The sequence below is a fragment of the Lepus europaeus genome, chromosome 13, assembly GCF_033115175.1.
Source record: "Lepus europaeus isolate LE1 chromosome 13, mLepTim1.pri, whole genome shotgun sequence".
Taxonomy (NCBI): Eukaryota; Metazoa; Chordata; class Mammalia; order Lagomorpha; family Leporidae; genus Lepus; species Lepus europaeus.
This window is the reverse complement of record NC_084839.1, coordinates 21,144,082-21,161,476: the sequence shown is the minus strand read 5'-3', so window position 1 is coordinate 21,161,476 and position 17,395 is coordinate 21,144,082. Positions and strand designations below refer to the sequence as shown.

General features: G+C 43.5%; 1 protein-coding gene across 3 annotated transcripts in view; it reads right to left on the bottom strand.

The window, feature by feature from the left end:
• Positions 1–243: 243 nt before the first annotated feature.
• The window catches only part of UBXN2A (UBX domain protein 2A), a 52,017-nt gene continuing 34,865 nt past the window's right edge, over positions 244–17,395 (bottom strand). For all 3 annotated transcript variants that reach the window (XM_062209034.1, XM_062209035.1, XM_062209032.1), the window contains 3 exons: positions 16,453–16,590; positions 13,715–13,873; positions 244–6,052 (listed from right to left, as the gene is read on the bottom strand). In XM_062209034.1, the coding sequence (XP_062065018.1) occupies positions 5,860–6,052; positions 13,715–13,873; positions 16,453–16,590 (490 nt within the window). In that variant the 3' untranslated portion in view covers positions 244–5,859. The remainder of the gene's footprint in view (positions 6,053–13,714; positions 13,874–16,452; positions 16,591–17,395) is intronic.

The following is a 17,395-nucleotide window of genomic DNA, read 5'->3' as shown; positions in this document are numbered from 1 at the left end:
CTCCCCGCTTGCCCCGACTTGCGCTCACCGAGCCTGGCTCTGGCTGGAGCGGTGGCGCCTCCACGGCGGCCGGGGCAGGTCCGGGGGACACCGCCATCGTGTGCAGCAGCTCCTACTGGAGGCGGCCCGGGCGCTATCGCACGGAGGGGCGGCTCCCGGCCGCGTGGGCGCGGCAGGCTGGGGCGCTGGGGTCTGCCCGCAGCCGCCCCCTGCGTGCGCGAACCAAGAAAGTGCACGGGTTCCTCTATCCGAGGGGAAACAGCTGGAAACCAGAATTTGCTGGGGAGAAAGGCTCGCAAGTCCCTTGGGATCATTTTTCTTGGGGTCGGGTGGGCGGGGCCCTGAGGGGGGTGCTGCTCTACCCTCCCCCTAGGTCCCCACGGGTAAAAACGGGCAAATAACATCAGCTGTTCAGACCAGGATTATGGCTAAACCTGATGCCCGGGACCTGAGCCATACACCCGAAACTAAGCTGCAGCCAGAGGGAAATGCAACGGCCCAGAAATACCTTAAAGGGGAAAACGCCGCGCCGCAACGCACCGCACAACAAGGAATTGAAGTACCGCATATGTGAACATAACAGGCCAAGACTATAAAACTCTCAGAACAGGAGCAAGTCCTCAGAAAATGGGTTAAACCACCGTTTCTTACACAACCACAGATACAAACTAGACCGCAACAAAACTTCACCTGTGTGCAACACCACCCACAGAATGGGGGAACCATTTCCAGAGTAAAAGGGATTTGTACTGGGACAGCAAACTCAATAGAAAGGCAATCCAATTTTTAAATGAGCCAAGGATTTGAACAGATCCTTCTCTAGAGACACACAAAAGGACAACAAGCATGTCAAAAACAGCTCAGTCGTTAGATAAACTACAATGAGGTACCACTTCCCATCGATGGAGGTGCACCCACAGCGCAGGCCCCATCAGCAATTCCACTCCTCAGCCTGTACCTCCAAGAAATAGAAATACGTTCACATAGCAACTTGCAAATGCTCATTAGCAGCATTACTGAACATAGTATATAGCAGCCAAAAACGTGGAAACCCAAATGTCCATGTGGGCAGGTAAAAGGTGTGTTGTGTGCATCCCCTGGACAATTACTGAGCAACAAAATGGAAGCAGACAGACAGCAGGCAAAGAAGCCAGTCACAAGACTGCACATCTGTAATGTGCCTAGAAACGGCAAATCGACAGAGTAGACCTGTGGCTGCCTGGGGATGGGGACAGCGAGGGACTGCTCGTGAGTATGGGGTTTTAGGACATGGAAAGTGGTTAAAATTAGATGCTAGAGAATTGAACAGTACACTTCAAGTGGGTGAGCTGTATGGTATGTGAATTACATCATAATAAAACTATTTAACTACAACAGGTTAGGAGTATGCCTCCTCCCACTGGTTGGATGCAAACACAACAGTTGGTGCTGGGGCAGCTGTTTTGAGACCTCCAGTCAACATAGGATGAGGTAGGTAAATCAGAAATACAACCTACCAGGCCTGGCCTGCTTCCCTTTGTACTTCTGCATGGGAAAAACATAAAAATGTATTTTGTAATCAACCATTATTTTGGATTTTCTGTCACAGCTCAATCTAATCCTAAGGGATACAATGCCCAGTACAGAGTAAGCCATTCCCTTTTCCATGCCTCAGTTCCTTAATAGGCACCTCCGTTTCCTTGATTTCAGTGGAAGGATTGGATCATGCATGTGGCGAATGAATATTTAATTCCTTTGAAATAAAACAAATTGAAGTCTCTTTGGACACTGCATCCTTAAGTAGCTCACGCTACGTGCACTTTCATCAGATCTGGAAACACTTTGTCCCCTGTGCTTGTACTCTGTCGTATCACCACAATCTTCATTTTGAAAAGGAGGTGGTAAAAAAATTCATTTTTCACAGAAATATTATTAAAATAAGGGCATTTCCCCCCAATAGCTATTATTCTACTTAAAGTGGTAGTGTGTTCTTCAGGCAATTCCTAATAAAATAAATACATCAGATTTCAAAGAGCAGGATTAAATTAACCAAGACAGTTGCCTTTTAATGAAAATAAAACTAACGATCAGTGCGCTGAGAAACAACTGAAAGGATACACACCAAAGTATGGGCTGAATTGTCCTTGTCGGAATGCCCGGGCCCACAAGTGTTTTAAATCTGGGATGATTTTTTTTTAGATTTTGCTGATTGAACAATGAGAAATCTAAACATGAGAATCATTTATGTTTCAGATACACCTTACACATACAGCCTGAAAGTAATTTTATGCAGCATTTTTCACACACATGCATTCTCACTATGGCCCAGTCACTTGAGGTCATGTGTGGCATGATGCTGGTGCTCAGCAAGTTCTGAGTTTTCCCCCTGGGGACGCTCAACCTGCAGTGACTACCTCTGAATCGCTCTGTAAGAGATGATTTAAAGAGCATTTTAGCATATCTGCATTTTATAATTTTTGATATGAATTATTTGTGTCCAAAATAATACATTAATACATTTAAAACAAAAGACAAAAAGCCAAATGTTAACATGCTGAATAAGCCACTTTTGTTTAAGGATTTAGTGTGGTGAGCAGTTTCTCACTTAATGGTTTGTACCAAGGCAGACAAAGAACAAAGGAATAAAACTCCCCTAAAGACTCTTCATGCTACTTCAAAACACAAAGAATGTTACGGAGTTGCTATTAAAATATCTTATCTTTTACATTTCTTGGTGTTAAATTAAAGTCATACTGGCTAACGCAAAGGCACCAAATAAATGTTGACTTTCCAACTGAATGACTTTGCCAGAAAGAAGTGAGAGATGCATTCACATGTAATGACTTTCTAACAAGCATAAATGATTTCACAGATCTCTTAAATGGACAGTATTTCATCCTGAGGAGAACAGCTCTTAAACCATTAGCTAAAGACTTCAAAATACTTTAAGGCACTGAAATAAATGAAAACATTATCGACACACTGAAACGTCATGACAAGACTGAATGAGAGATGTAGAGTAAGACTGCTTTTTAACCTTGATAATACATAGCAATTTAGCCACTAAACCAGAAATTGTAAAATAAAAAACTGGGTCTCTATATATCAGCTCTAGCAAGTACTCTGAAGAACTGATGATGATTTTGAAACAACCGTTTGGTCAAAAACCACCTTCCCCACCTAAGACACTTGCTTACTTTCCTTGGCAAAATCAATTTACATTTTTCAAAGTGAATCTGTTGTGAGTATGCTACACATTTAATTTACAACTTGGAAACTTTCAAGTGAAAAGCATTATCACATGATTATTACTTTAGAAAACCTTTGAGATTATGATTCATATTAATGAAAAGTTTTCACAGTTAAAAAAAAATGAAGGTTTATTGCTAAGATGCATCTTTCTCTGTAGGAATCTCTCACTGGGTATATTTCTAGGTCCACACGAGAGCACCTCCCATGTGTCTTTGTAAATAATCACAAGCTGGAGGCTCTCCTAAAGGTACACAAGAAACAGTCTCAGTGAGAGGCCCCTTACAAAAACAAATGAGGACTTATGTACTGATTAGAACTATGCAGATGAAAATGTCTCATAAAAGACTGAATGAAACACTTTCTTACAGATCCTGAACATATATCAACAATCATATTTCCTAGGTCTGAAAGTTCACTGATTTTTACCATCCTCTCCTATTTTACAGAACGTCATCATTTTTGTTTCGCTACAGAGAGGGCAGTAGCATTGCTGTGTAAACAGTACCGACAGTAAATACTTCCTTTCAGTTATGTACCTGTCCATTCCTGAGGGCGAAAGAGGACAGGAAAGGGCATTCCTTTGTCCTCCCCCTTTCTCTAATAAAAAGACACTTCTACCATGTGCACAGCTGGCGGTTGGGAAAGGAAGCATTCTTAAAACAGTGCAAAAGAAGATATAAGCCAGGTCGCTTAGTCATGAATGTATTCCCTTTTGTTATTCCTGAGTCTTTGCTAAAAACCTCATTCAAGTGTTCCAGCTTTGCCTCGTCTATGCTACAGGAGAAAAAGCACAGGTTATGCCACGTTTAGTGTCTAAAAGCACACTGGGGGACAAGGATAAAACCCAAGAGGTCCAACAAACAGGATTTAGTTTCTGGCCCAAGCAGCTCAGCACAGGATTTCCTGAAGAGTGGTTCTTGCACCACACACCTCACTCAGGATCAAAAGTGCGGAGACCTGGGACCTATCCCAGGACAGGGCTGGCTGGGAAGTAGGAACAGCTAAGGCTTGAAAAGCGTTGTGAACCACTGGGAACTATCCCAGGGACAGGGCTGGGTGGGAAACGTTGTGAACCACTAGGATTTAGGGATGATCCTCAAAGTGTGGGCAAGGGATCCTGGGGGGTCCCTGAGAACCACTCAAGATTACTTTCATAATAATACTAAGGCAACATTTCCCTCTGTTTTAGTCACTCATGAGTGTACAGTAGTGTTTTTTAGAGGCTATATGACGTGTGATCCCAACTCATTGAATGTAGAAGCAGACATACAAATCTTTATGTCAAACAGAAAAGATATTTGCAAAAATGGACTGCCACTTTACTTATTATTTTTCTTTTGCAAGTTATTTTAAAATATATTTTATACTTTGTTTAATTATATATATGTGTGTGTGTGTGTATATATATATATATATATATATATATATTTGAACACACATAAATAAAAGGTTTTGAGACCAAAAATTTTGAGAACTGTGGCTTTTAGCACTCATTCAGCACCCTGTGAATGTCACTGCTGATGCAGTGTACATTGGCACACTCAATGTACACTTCATTAAATTTAAATTTGACTTAACAGATAATTTGCACAAAAGCTTTTTAGACTTATTTTCAGGCAAGGGGATTTAATCTTGATGGTGAAATAAAGTCTTACTGGCTTTAGTTAAAAATCTAAGATACAAAGCATGTTTTCCTTGGTGACATCAGAACATAATAAATAATCCTTTAATGTATGCACAGATTGGCTGGGATGTATGAAATAGAAAACCACACTCTATGTGGCACATTTTAAAAATACTCATTAATTAGTAATGTGACCATTAGATTCTGAGTGTTGGTAAATGAATGACTGATCCCAAATTTTCTATAAAAATAAATCCCTAATTTTTGAAAGAAAAGAAAACAGGGGATGAAGTAGGGTTTCTGGAGGGAAAACTTTAAAAAACAAGTTTTAGGAAAATGTAGAAATTTTAGTAAGCAGATTAGTACCTACATTATACTAAGCTACACAATTTTCTCCTTAAATGAAAATATATCTTAGATACTGTTGTCAAATTATATGTGAGTATATCCTGCCATTACAGAATGAAAACTGAGAACACTTTGATGATGTGTAGGCATAGGTGTGGTAGAAAACAGGTCCTTTCAGTCTTGATTATATCTAAGTTATGAAATAATTACCCTGATGCTTTTAGCCTGACCTATATAATTTTTTTTTACATATTGCCATTTAAAAATTCTGAAACCGCTAACATTTAGATAAATCCCTGCTATTTGGGAGTGATGTCTAAATGACATGCTGTGACATATCTGCTAATTTATACTGTCTTAAGATTCTAACTAATACAGCTATTTAATATATCTTATGTTGATGAATTCGTATTAGAAAATACATGTATTTTTCTTTCTGAGTAGCCTTCAGGAAAATACACTGAATCTAGTTTCCAGTCACATGTTACTTTCCTAACTTGCACTTATTTAAACATCTTCTCATTAGGAGAGTCAAACAGTGCTCAAACCAAAAGTCCAGTAAATCTGACTTTTCTTTTTCTCCACTTTGGTTTGCATGCCCACTTACAACCATCGTTTCTCTGCAAATTTTCCACTCAGTCTATCAAAAACCAACACTATGGAAGTTCTCTAAAAGGTTCCACAGTTTTTTGGAGTCTCTGAATGATGACAGCATTCTGCAGATCTGCTTCTTCCAGTGTAAGCGTTTCATCGAGTGATCTGAGGAAGGGGAGAGCTGTTGCCAGGGAAAAAGGAGGACTTCTCTGAGATCCTTGGTATTTCTCGATGAAGTCTTTGATGTGGCTTACCCTGCAAGACAGCAGACATTTCATGTAATTTTGTGGGAATGTGAATTAATTAATTAAAGGTATTAACAACTTGTAAAGGTATCAGGATATGTTAACACATAGGATAATCAAATTACGACATAAATGATCTTCGGGCCATCTTTTTAAAGGTTGGTACCTAGACACTTGATGAGTGTGGAATTAATCAGTCATGAGGGGCTACTCTGAAGCACCCTCATCTTTTACACTGAAACATCTGCATATGAAACTATTATGCAGCCTGGGTCTGCTTAAGGATGGCTCAGCAGGACTGAGTGATGACCAGTCATGACACATTCTCTTTGCTTTCATATGCAGGGACTTCCAAAAGTGTGAAAAATGGAATACAAATATCGAAGTCCATGCATATAAGAGATCTACAAGAAGTTCATGAAAAATGCTATTTTGAAAAAAATATGCATGGATTTTTACTCTCTGCACCCAAATAAGTTTATTTCTTAATTCTATTTTCTACAAACATTTTTAAATACCACTGCATACATCTGAGATCTTCTGTAGTAGAAAGTTTCTGTATCTACATAGCTACCTCTGTTTGGAACAGAAATGGTCCAATCTGGGCCGGCACTGTGGCGGAGTGTGGTGCTGGCATCCTATGTGGGTGCCGTTTCTTTTTTTTGACAGGCAGAGTGGACAGTGAGAGAGAGAGACAGAGAGAAAGGTCTTCCTTTGCCGTTGGTTCACCCTCCAATGGCTGCCACGGCTGCAGTGGCTGGCGCACTGCAGCCGGCACACCGTGCTGATCCGAAGGCAAGAGCCAGGTGCTTCTCCTGGTCTCCCATGCGGGTGCAGGGCCCAAGCACTTGGGATCCTCCACTGCACTCCCGGGCCTGGAAGAGGGGCAACTGGGACAGGATCCGGCACCCCGACCGGGACTAGAACCCGGTGTGCCGGCGCCGCATAGCGGAGGATTAGCCTACTGAGCTGCAGCGCCGGCCGGTGCCGTTTCTAATCCTGGCTGATACTATACAGCTCTCTGCTATGGCCTGCGAAAGCAGTGGAAGATGGCCCAAGTTCCTGCACCCGTGTGGGAGACTCAGAAGAAGCTCCTGGCTCATGATTTCGGATTGGCTCAGCTTCATCCACTGCAGCCATTTGGGGAGTCAACCAACGGATGGAAGACATTCTTCTCTGTCTCTCCCTCTCACTGTAACTCTACCTCTCAAAAAAACTAAATCTTAAAAAAAAAAAAAGAAAAGAAAGGCCAGTGCTGCGGCTCAATAGGCTAATCCTCCACATGTGGCGCCAGCGCCCCAGGTTCTAGTCCCGGTTGGGGTGCCAGACTCTGTCCCGGTTGCTCCTCTTCCAGGCCAGCTCTCTGTTGTGGCCCGGGAGTACAGTGGAGGATGGCCCAAGTCCTTGGGCCCTGCACCTGCATGGGAGACCAGGAGAAGAACCTGGCTCCTGGCTTTGGATCAGCATGGTGTGCCAGCCACCCAACGCACCAGCCACAGCAGCTATTGGGGGGTGAACCAATGGAAAAGGAAGACCTTTCTCTGTCTCTCACTGTCCACTCTGCCTATCAAAAATAAATAAATAAATAAAAGAAATAAAAGAAAAAAAGAAAAGAAAAAGAAATGATCCAAAGCATGATTGGGGACTGGCATTGTGGTATAGTGGGTAAAGCTGCCACCTGTAATGCTGGTATCCCATATGGGCGCAGGTTCAAGTCCTGGCTGTTCCACTATCGATCCAGCTCCTTGCTAATGGCCTGGAAAAAGCTGCAAAGATGGCCCAAGTACTTGGGTCCCTGCCACCACAGGGGAGATTTAAAAGAAGCTCGAGAGTGAGAGAGAGAGAGAGAGAGAGAGGAAGGAAATGTTTCAAAGCATGTTCCCATACAGACACAGGTTGTCTCTCTTTCTCTTTTAAAGATTTATTTTATTTATTTGAAAGGCAGAGCTAGAGAGAGAGAGAAGGAGAGAGAGGGAGAAAGATTCTCCAGCCACTGGTTCACTCCCCAAATGGTCTCCCAAGTGGGTGGCAGGGCCCAAGCACCTGGGCTGTCTTCCACTGCTTTTCCAACAAGCATGAGCAGGGAGCTGGACAGGAAGCAGAGCAGCAGGGACTGGTACGGTCGCTCATCGGGATGCCAGCATCACAGACAATAGCTAAACTTCCTGTGCCACAATGCTGGCCTCCTAAATTTTTTTAAATTCCAAGGTGTGGCAAAATCTTTTTCTAAAATTTAGAATTTTTATATTTATTGAAAGAGTACTTTTAGGATTATTTTCACATAAACATTTACCAAATCATGCATGTGATTTCAGAAAATGGAGAATATAAGTAGAATAAAATAAGGTGACTCTTCCTAACAGAAATGTCCCTCAGACTCAGATCCTCTAAACCATCTTGGTTCAGTCACCGATGCACATGTTTTTCCATATAATACCCATGCTCCGTATGTTGGAAGGAAAGAATTTCACTTATTCCACTTCTGTCTCAGGGATGCTCTTTCCTTCACTGACACACATTTTGCATGTTTGGAGGCAGAGACTAAGGCAAAGGCAACTGTCTCATGATTGCCACATGGAAAACAATGGATTACAGAATGCACCCCAATTCAGAAATGCTAAAATGTAAAAAAGTGCAACTAAAAATAATGAAACATGGCATATCACTTAAGACAGTATTTTTCCATTCAGTCAGTTCACCATATACCACTATTAAACCTGAAAAGTTACCCAGAAAAGTCTATGACTTGGTCCTGTACATTTGTAACAGAAACTGGATAACTGAAGGTCAAAGCTTAAGTTAATGAATATAAATACAAAAAGCAAGAAAACAAAGATGAAAGGAATGGGGGAAAGATTCCTGGAGGTGGAAGCATTTGAATATAGTCTGAACAGAGAGAAGAGTTGGAAAGGTTGGATGAATGAAGCTATTATGGGTGAGGGATGAAGAATGGGGGAGCGAACAAACTATGCACATGGAGACAGGAAGGTAACAGGCTCAGCACATCTGCATTTCAAGAATGAAGGAAATTCTGGGACAGGTGCTGTGGCGCAGCCAGCTAAGCCACCGTCTGCAGTGCCTGCATCCTATATGGATGCCAGCTTGTGTCCCAGCTGCTCCACTTCCAATCCAGCTCCCTGCTAATGTGCCTGGGAAGGCAGCAAAAGGTGGCCCAAGTGCTTGGGCCCCTGCACCCATGAGGGAGACCAGAATGAAGCGCCTCGCTTTGACCTGGCCCAGTCCTGGCCATTGTGGCCATTTGGGGAATGAGCCAGCAGATGAAAGATCTCTAAGTAATTCTAACTTTCAAATAAATAAATCTTTTTATCTTTTTTTTTTTTTGACAGGCAGAGTGGACAGTGAGAGAGACAGAGAGAAAGGTCTTCCTTTTGCCGTTGGTTCACCCTCCAATGGCCGCTGCGGTAGGCGCGCTGCGGCCGGCGCACTGCGCTGATCCGATGGCAGGAGCCAGGTGCTTCTCCTGGTCTCCCATGGGGTGCAGGGCCCAAGCACTTGGGCCATCCTCCACTGCATTCCCTGGCCACAGCAGAGAGCTGGCCTGGAAAAGGGGCAACCGGGACAGGATTGGTGCCCCGACCGGGACTAGTACCTGGTGTGCCGGCGCCGCAAGGCGGAGGATTAGCCTAGTGAGCTGCGGCGCCAGCAAACTTTCAAATAAATAAATCTTTAAAAAATAAAGGAAACTCCTTTAAACACCCAGACCTCCTTCCCAAGTTTCATAAATGAGATGACAAACAAAAACAAAATAAGCTAATCCTAAGAATATTCTGTAACTCTCAACATCATAAGAAAATGAAAAGAGGCAGTGGGTTGAACCATCACTTGGGGCACCTGCACCCTATATTGGAGTATGGCTCTAGTGCTGGTTGCTCCATTTCTTATCCACCAGCTCCCTGCTAATGCACCTTGGAAGCAGCAGATGACAGCTCAAGTACTTGAGTCCCTGCCACCCATATGGGAGACTTGGATGGAGTTCCTGCCTCCTGGTTTCAGCCTGGCTCAGCCCGAGCTATTGTATAGTCTTTTGGGGGGCAAACTAGTAGATGGAAAACCTCATTCTCTCTCCCCCTCTATTACTCCACCTTTCAAATAAAATAAACTAATAAATCATAAAAATAAATTGAAGAAACATCTAAAGAAGCATCAGCAAAAATCAGAAATTAAACATTCTTATATCCAAAATGTACACGGGCGAAGTAAACATTTGTGTTTCCCTGTATGCAAGTTCACTCTGAAATATTTTCCAGTTGACTAAAAAATAAGAACTTTAATATTTGTTAAGTAGATGAATGAATGAAGGACCTGACTATAAGCAGTGATCATGTTCATTACAAAGTTTAGGCAAAGTAATTGGTTTAACAGGGTTACTAAGAAAATGCAGTTTTAAAGATGTAGTCTTTAAGATACATTAGAAGTCATTAAGGGGGCCGGTGTTGTGGCACAGTGGGTTAAGCCTCTGTCTACAATGCCAGAATACCATATGGGTACCAATTTAACTCCTAGCTGCTCCACTTCTGATCTAGGTTCCTGATAATGCACCTGGAAAAGCAGCGGAAGATGGCCCAAGTCCTTGGGCTTCTGCACCCACATGGGAGACCTGGCTTTAGCCTGGCCCAGTCCCAGCCTTTGCAGCCATTTGGGGAGTGAACCAGTAGATGGAAGATTTCTCTCTGTCTCTCCCTCTCTCTTTCAAATTAATAAATCTTAAAAAAAAAAACTGATTAAAATGATTTAAAAAATAATCATTAAGAATTCATCTGCCCTCTACACCCTAGCTGGAATCCCATACTATCTATTACTGTCTCTAGTTTATATTTTTCAGTAGCATGTATCTTCCAAAATACTATATTACTTACTGATTCTGTTTATTTTCTGTATCTCCTAACAAAATTACACAAAAGCAAGCATTTTTTTTTCTTTTTGACAGGCAGAGTGGACAGTGAGAGAGAGAGAGAGAGACAGAGAGAAAGGTCTTCCTTTTGTCTTTGGTTCATCCTCCAATGGCTGCTGTGGCCGGCGCATCGCACTGATCCGAAGCCAGGAGCCAGGTGCTTCTCCTGGTCTCCCATGGGGTGCAGGGCCCAAGCACTTGGGCCATCCTCCACTACACTCCCAGGCCACAACAGATAGCTAGCCTGGAAGAGGGGCAACCAGGACAGAATCCGGAGCCCCACCCGGGATTAGAACCCGGTGTGCCGGCACCGCAGGCGGAGGATTAGCCTATTGAGCTGTGGCGCCGGCCCAGCATTTTTATTTTTGGTCACAGCAATATGCCTGGTGCCTAGAAAGTGCCTACTACTATAAAATAAATTTTGGATGAATGAAAATTAAACCTAGGGGCCGGTGCTATGGGTTAACACCCTGGCCTGAAGCGCCGGCATCCCATATGGGCGCCAGATCTAGTGCCGGCTGCTCCTCTTCTGAACCAGCTCTCTGCTATGGTCTGGGAAAGCAGTAGAAAATGGCCCAAGTCCTTGGGCCTCTGCACCCACGTGGGAGACCCGGAAGAAGCTCCTGGCTTCGGATCGGCGCAGCTCCGGCCGTTGCAGCCATCTAGGGAGTGAACCAGTGAATGGAAGACCTCTCTCTGTCTCTACCTCTCTGTAACTCTTGCAAATAAATAAAATAAATCTTTTTAAAAAAGAAAATTAAACCTAAAAGCTCATGTAGCCATAATGATGATAACAAACAACAACAAAATGGAAATGACAGAAACAGGAAAAAATTGTAAAAAGACATTCTATATTTATGTATTAAATTAGAAAATACGACTAAAATGAATCAAGTACTGAGGAAACAGATTAAATCAAACTTAATACAACATGTAAAGGCTTTTAGAATTAAAAAAAAAAAAAGGCCGGCGCCACGGCTCACTAGGCTAATCCTCCACCTTGCGGCACCAGCACACCGGGTTCTAGTCCCGGTCGGGGCACCGATCCTGTCCCGGTTGCCCCTCTTCCAGGCCAGCTCTCTGCTGTGGCCAGGGAGTGCAGTGGAGGATGGCCCAAGTCCTTGGGCCCTGCACCCCATGGGAGACCAGGAGAAGCACCTGGCTCCTGCCATCGGATCAGCGCGATGCGCAGGTCGCAGCGCCAGCCGCGGCGGCCATTGGAGAGTGAACCAACGGCAAAAGGAAGACCTTTCTCTCTGTCTCTCTCTCACTGTCCACTCTGCCTGTCAAAAAAATTAAAAAAAAAAAAAAGAATTAAAAAAAAAAAAGTTATTTGAGGGACAGAGCACCCATCTGTTGGTTTTTCTAAATGCCCACACGAGGACAAAGCTCGGAGCTCAGAATGCAATCCCGGCCTCTTATGTTGTGGCAGGAACCATTTACTGAAGCCAGCACTGCTGCCTCCTATGGTCTGTAGGAAGTGGGAGGCTGGAGCTGGGAGATGAACTCTGGCACTCCAAAGTAGAATATGGGCACCTCCCTCAAGTGGTGTCTTCAGTGCTAGGCTTAATGACTACCCCTAGTAAAGGCTTTTAAAGATTTATTTATGTATCTGAAAGGCAGAGTTTCAGAGAGAGAGAGAGAGACAGACAGACAGAGAGACATCTTCCAACCACTGGTTTACAAAAGCCACAATGGCCAGAGTTGGATCAATACGAAGCTAGGAGCCTCTTCTGGGTCTCCCACGTGTGTACAGCGGCCCAAGCACTTGAGCTATCTTCCACTGCGTTCCCAAGCACATTAACAGGAAGCAGATCTGAACTGGAGCAGCTGGGGCTTAAACTGGTGCCCATATGGGGTGTCGGCTGCAGTGCCACAGTGCTGACTCCAAGGCTTTTAAATATGTTCACATCCTTTGGTCCAGTAATTTAACTTCCAAAAGATGATAAGGAAACGCAGGCCTGTCTATATAAAAAGTTATTTTTACCACAGCCTGAATACTGAATTTTCAAAGAGAAGAAAACAAGTAGGAAGAAGAATATTACAATGATAGTGAATCAACTAAGTGGAAAGCTGGTCTTTGAAGATACAATAAAACCAGACAAACCAAAGGAACGTAAAGGGCAACTAAGGATCGGAGTTTAAAAAGATATTGTAAGAGGAGTCTCAGCCGTGATCACTGATGAAGTAGCCCTCCTACATAGGTTGCTCAAAGAGCCTTAAAAGAGTGGAAACACAAAACGAACACCATATTTTTTTTCATGGAGGGCATTTTTCAAATTGTAGCTTGCTGGATTATCAAAACTAAAAATAAAACACTGGCCCTGAGAACTATTTATTAATAAAATCCTTGGTTAACTGTTAAAAACCACTGTTGTGGGTCAGAGTTGTGGCACAGTGGGTTAAGCCACTGTCTGCAACACTGGTATCCCATGTCAGATCGAATCCCATTTGTTCCATTTCTGATCCAGCTCCCTGCTCATGGGCCTGGATAAGCAGCACCACAAAGCCTACGTGCTTGTGCCCCTGCCACCCACATGGGAGATGCGAATGGAGTTCCTGGCTCCTGACTTCAGCCTGACCCAGCCCTAGCCATTGGGCCACTTGGGGAATGATCCAGCAGATGGAGGATCGTTCTAATTCTGCATTTTAAATATTTTTTTTTTTGAAAAAACACTGTTGACTGAAAAGAAGAAATGAAATTTAAACTTAGGGGGAAAAAAAAACAACAACAAACACACATCAAAACAGAAGACTCACCTATGAGAAATGTTAAATTTCTGGACAATCCTTTTCCCATTGGCTAACCAAATCCGTACATTAGTGATGGGTTCCAAGTTGTTCAGTGGAACAGTAGACAAATTACTTTTATTTTCAACTTCAAGAATCTTTGTTTTAGAAACAATTTTTGGTGTGGCACTAAAAAAAAAAAATCCAGACAGCAAAGTGAGACATGTTCTCCCACTGAGCAGAGCTTTATCATTAATTATTATATAAAATTTATATCAAGTAAAGCATTTAGGAAGATTTTTAAAGTTACAGCTATCTCCTCAGTCATAATTAAAGATTTCATTTTTGTTATGTCTGCAATACATGATGGTTCTAAGAACTGAATGGAATTACGCATATACAACTAACTTGTCAGATTATAGAAAGCCAGGTGGATATACTGTTACCAGTATTATGAAAACCATACTTTACAGAACATTTTATACGGCTGATATATGTATAAACTTTTACCTTTAAGTATGACCCAGCATACATTTCTAAAAGGAGCTACAAATTCTCAACAGAAATTAATCCTTGAGTTATAAAGAAAAAAAGAAGTGCTTCCTAATTAGTCTCAGACACATGCAGAATTGTTTGTGTGCACAAATATCTACCTTACCAATCTTCATAATTAAAATGAGAATTTAAGAAAAGCAAAATGACTCCATATCTGATTTGTTTGCATAGTGTGTCATAGGGCATAGTTTTTCGATACTGACACTAACTTTATCGGTATATTTTAATTTAAGAAAAGAAATATGCATACATGTACTTGAAAGGCACAGTGGGGGCCAGTGCTGTGGTGGGCTGGGCTTCTGCCTGCGGTGCCAGAGTCCTGTCTGGGTGCCGGTTCATACCCTGCCTCCTCCTCTTCCAATCCAGCTCTCTGCTGTGGCCTGGGAGGGCAGTGGAGGATGGCCCAGGTACTCAGGCTCCTGCACCTGCATGGGGGACCTGGAGGAGGCTCCTGGCTCCTTGCTTTGGATATGCTTGGCTCTGGCTGTTGCAGCCCTCTGCAGAGTGAACCAGCAGGTAAAGGACCTTTCTCTCTGTAATCTACCTCTCAAATAAAAAAATAAAATCTTGAAAAAAAAAAAAAAGGCAGAGTGACAGAGAGAGGTAGGCAGAGACAGAGAGAGGAAGATCTTCCATCTGCTGGTTCACAATGGCCAGTCTGGGCCAGGAGCCAGAAACTTCTTCCAGGTCTCTCATGAAAGTGGCAGGGGCCCAAGTACTTGGACCATCTTCCACTGCTTTCCTAGGTACATATACAGGGGAACTAGTTCGAAGTTAGAGCAGCTGGGATGGCGTTCCAGGTGGTTGTTTAATCTGTTGCTTTTCAATCTCAAAATTCAGATACTGATCTCGAATAAAATGTTGCAGGCAATCTCAGATATTCAACAACTAGTATATGTTCTCTGTAGAATTACTGGCAAAGTTCAACTGGTAGGCACAAAGAAGAGTAAATGATTCATCATCCAACTTTGTCCTCAATAAGCAAGATCCTTTTGAAAATAAAACTCATTATTCAGGGTGGTTCTGGCATATGTTAAGGTAAAGATGACTTAGGAGTCATAAAAAACTAACATTAAAAATCCCATTTCCGGGCCGGTGCCGTGGCTCAACAGGCTAATCCTCCGCCTTGCGGCGCCGGCACACCGGGTTCTAGTCCCGGTCGGGGCACCGATCCTGTTCCGGTTGCCCCTCTTCCAGGCCAGCTCTCTGCTGTGGCCAGGGAGTGCAGTGGAGGATGGCCCAAGTGTTTGGGCCCTGCACCCCATGGGAGACCAGGATAAGCACCTGGTTCCTGCCATCGGATCAGCACGGTGCGCCGGCCGCAGCGCGCTACCACGGCGGCCATTAGAGGGTGAACCAACGGCAAAGGAAGACCTTTCTCTCTGTCTCTCTCTCTCTCACTGTCCACTCTGCCTGTCAAAAATTTAAAAAAAAAAAAAAAAAAAAATCCCATTTCCAGCCGGCGTTGCGGCTCAATAGGCTAATCCTCCGCCTTGCGGCACTGGCACACCGGGTTCTAGTCCCGGTCAGGGCGCCAGATTCTGTCCCTGTTGCCCCTCTTCCAGGCCAGCTCTCTGCTGTGGCCCAGGAGTGCAGTGGAGGATGGCCCAAGTGCTTGGGCCCTGCACCCGCATGGGAGACCAGGAGAAGCACCTGGCCCCTGGCTTCAGATCAGTGCGGTGTGCTAGCTGCAGCGCGCCGGCCGCGGCGGCCATTAGAGGGTGAACCAACGGCAAAGGAAGACCTTTCTCTCTGTCTGTCCACTCTGCCTGTCAAAAAAAAAAAAAAAAAAATCCCATTTCTTGGGGGCTGGTGCTGTGGTATAGTGGGTTAAAGCCTTGGCCTGCAGTACTGGCTCAAGTCCCAGCTGCCCCACTTCTGATCCACCTCCATGGCCTAGGAAAGCAACAGAAAATGGTCCAAGTCATTGGGCCCCTGCACTCGTGTGGAAAACACGGGAGAAAGCCCTGGTTCTGGATAGGCCCAGCTCTGGCTGTTGTGGTCATTTGGGGAGTGAACCAGCAGATGGAAGACCTCTCTGTCTCCACCTCTCTCTATAACTCTTTCAAACAAATAAATCTTTAAAAAAATCTAATTTCCAGTGGGAGAAATAATAAGCTTTGTAATACATGTCATCTACATGGGTAAAAGAATGCTGGAGCAAGTATTAGTCACCTCTGCTCACGGAAACCACCTGTGATAAGCGTCCTCACCTTCCCAGTCGGTGGCCCTGTCCTGAGAAGGGCTGGAACACAGGCTTCGTTGACAGGCACACTTCATTTTTCTTATCTTCAACTTTCACATCTACCTCCTCTTTATCAAAAACTCCCTGTAATTCTGAAGGCAATTCCCTTGGAAGAAAAGGAAACAAGATGATAAAGTTCCTACAGTTTTCTCTGAAAAACATTCTATATATTAAAAAATAACCTGGAGAATATATAGAAATAAAAGGTATATAATATTCCCTATAATTAACTAAATGTATTTAAAACAATACTAATACCCAAGAACAATATAATTTTTACGACCATAAATTCATAAACAGCATGAGTTTTATAGCAGTACCTAAAACAGTACAAAAGTCAAAAACCATTTGATGACTATTCACAGCTAAATACAGCATTTTGGTTACTTTTTATAGGTGGTCAAAAAGGACTAGAACTGTGCTAGAAAAACAGAGCTCTCATTTTAGTTTTTCAATGAAATACATATTTACTGTGCAAATGACAAAGGTGAAATAGTAAATGTATTACAATTTTTAAAAATGTTTTCACATTTGATTCTGCTAACAGAGATTTAAGTAATACAGGTAGGATTTTGCCACAGTTTGATGCTGTGTCTAGTATCCCACAGACAGCCTCTTGTGAACAACAAAAGCTCCAGGAGAACAGAGCTTACAGGAGCTCCAGGAGAGAGAGAGAGGGAGAGAGAGAGAGGGAGAGAGGGAGAGAGGGAGAGGGGGAGAGGGAGAGAGAGGGGGAGAGAGGGAGAGAGGCAGAGAGGCAGAGAGGCAGAGAGGCAGAGAGGGAGAGAGGGAGAGAGAGAACTTTCATCTGCTGCTTCATTCCCCAAATGCCCATAACAGCCAGGACTGGGCCAGGCAAAAACCAGAAACTTCACCTGGGTCTTCCATGTACGTGCAGGAGCCCAGGTACT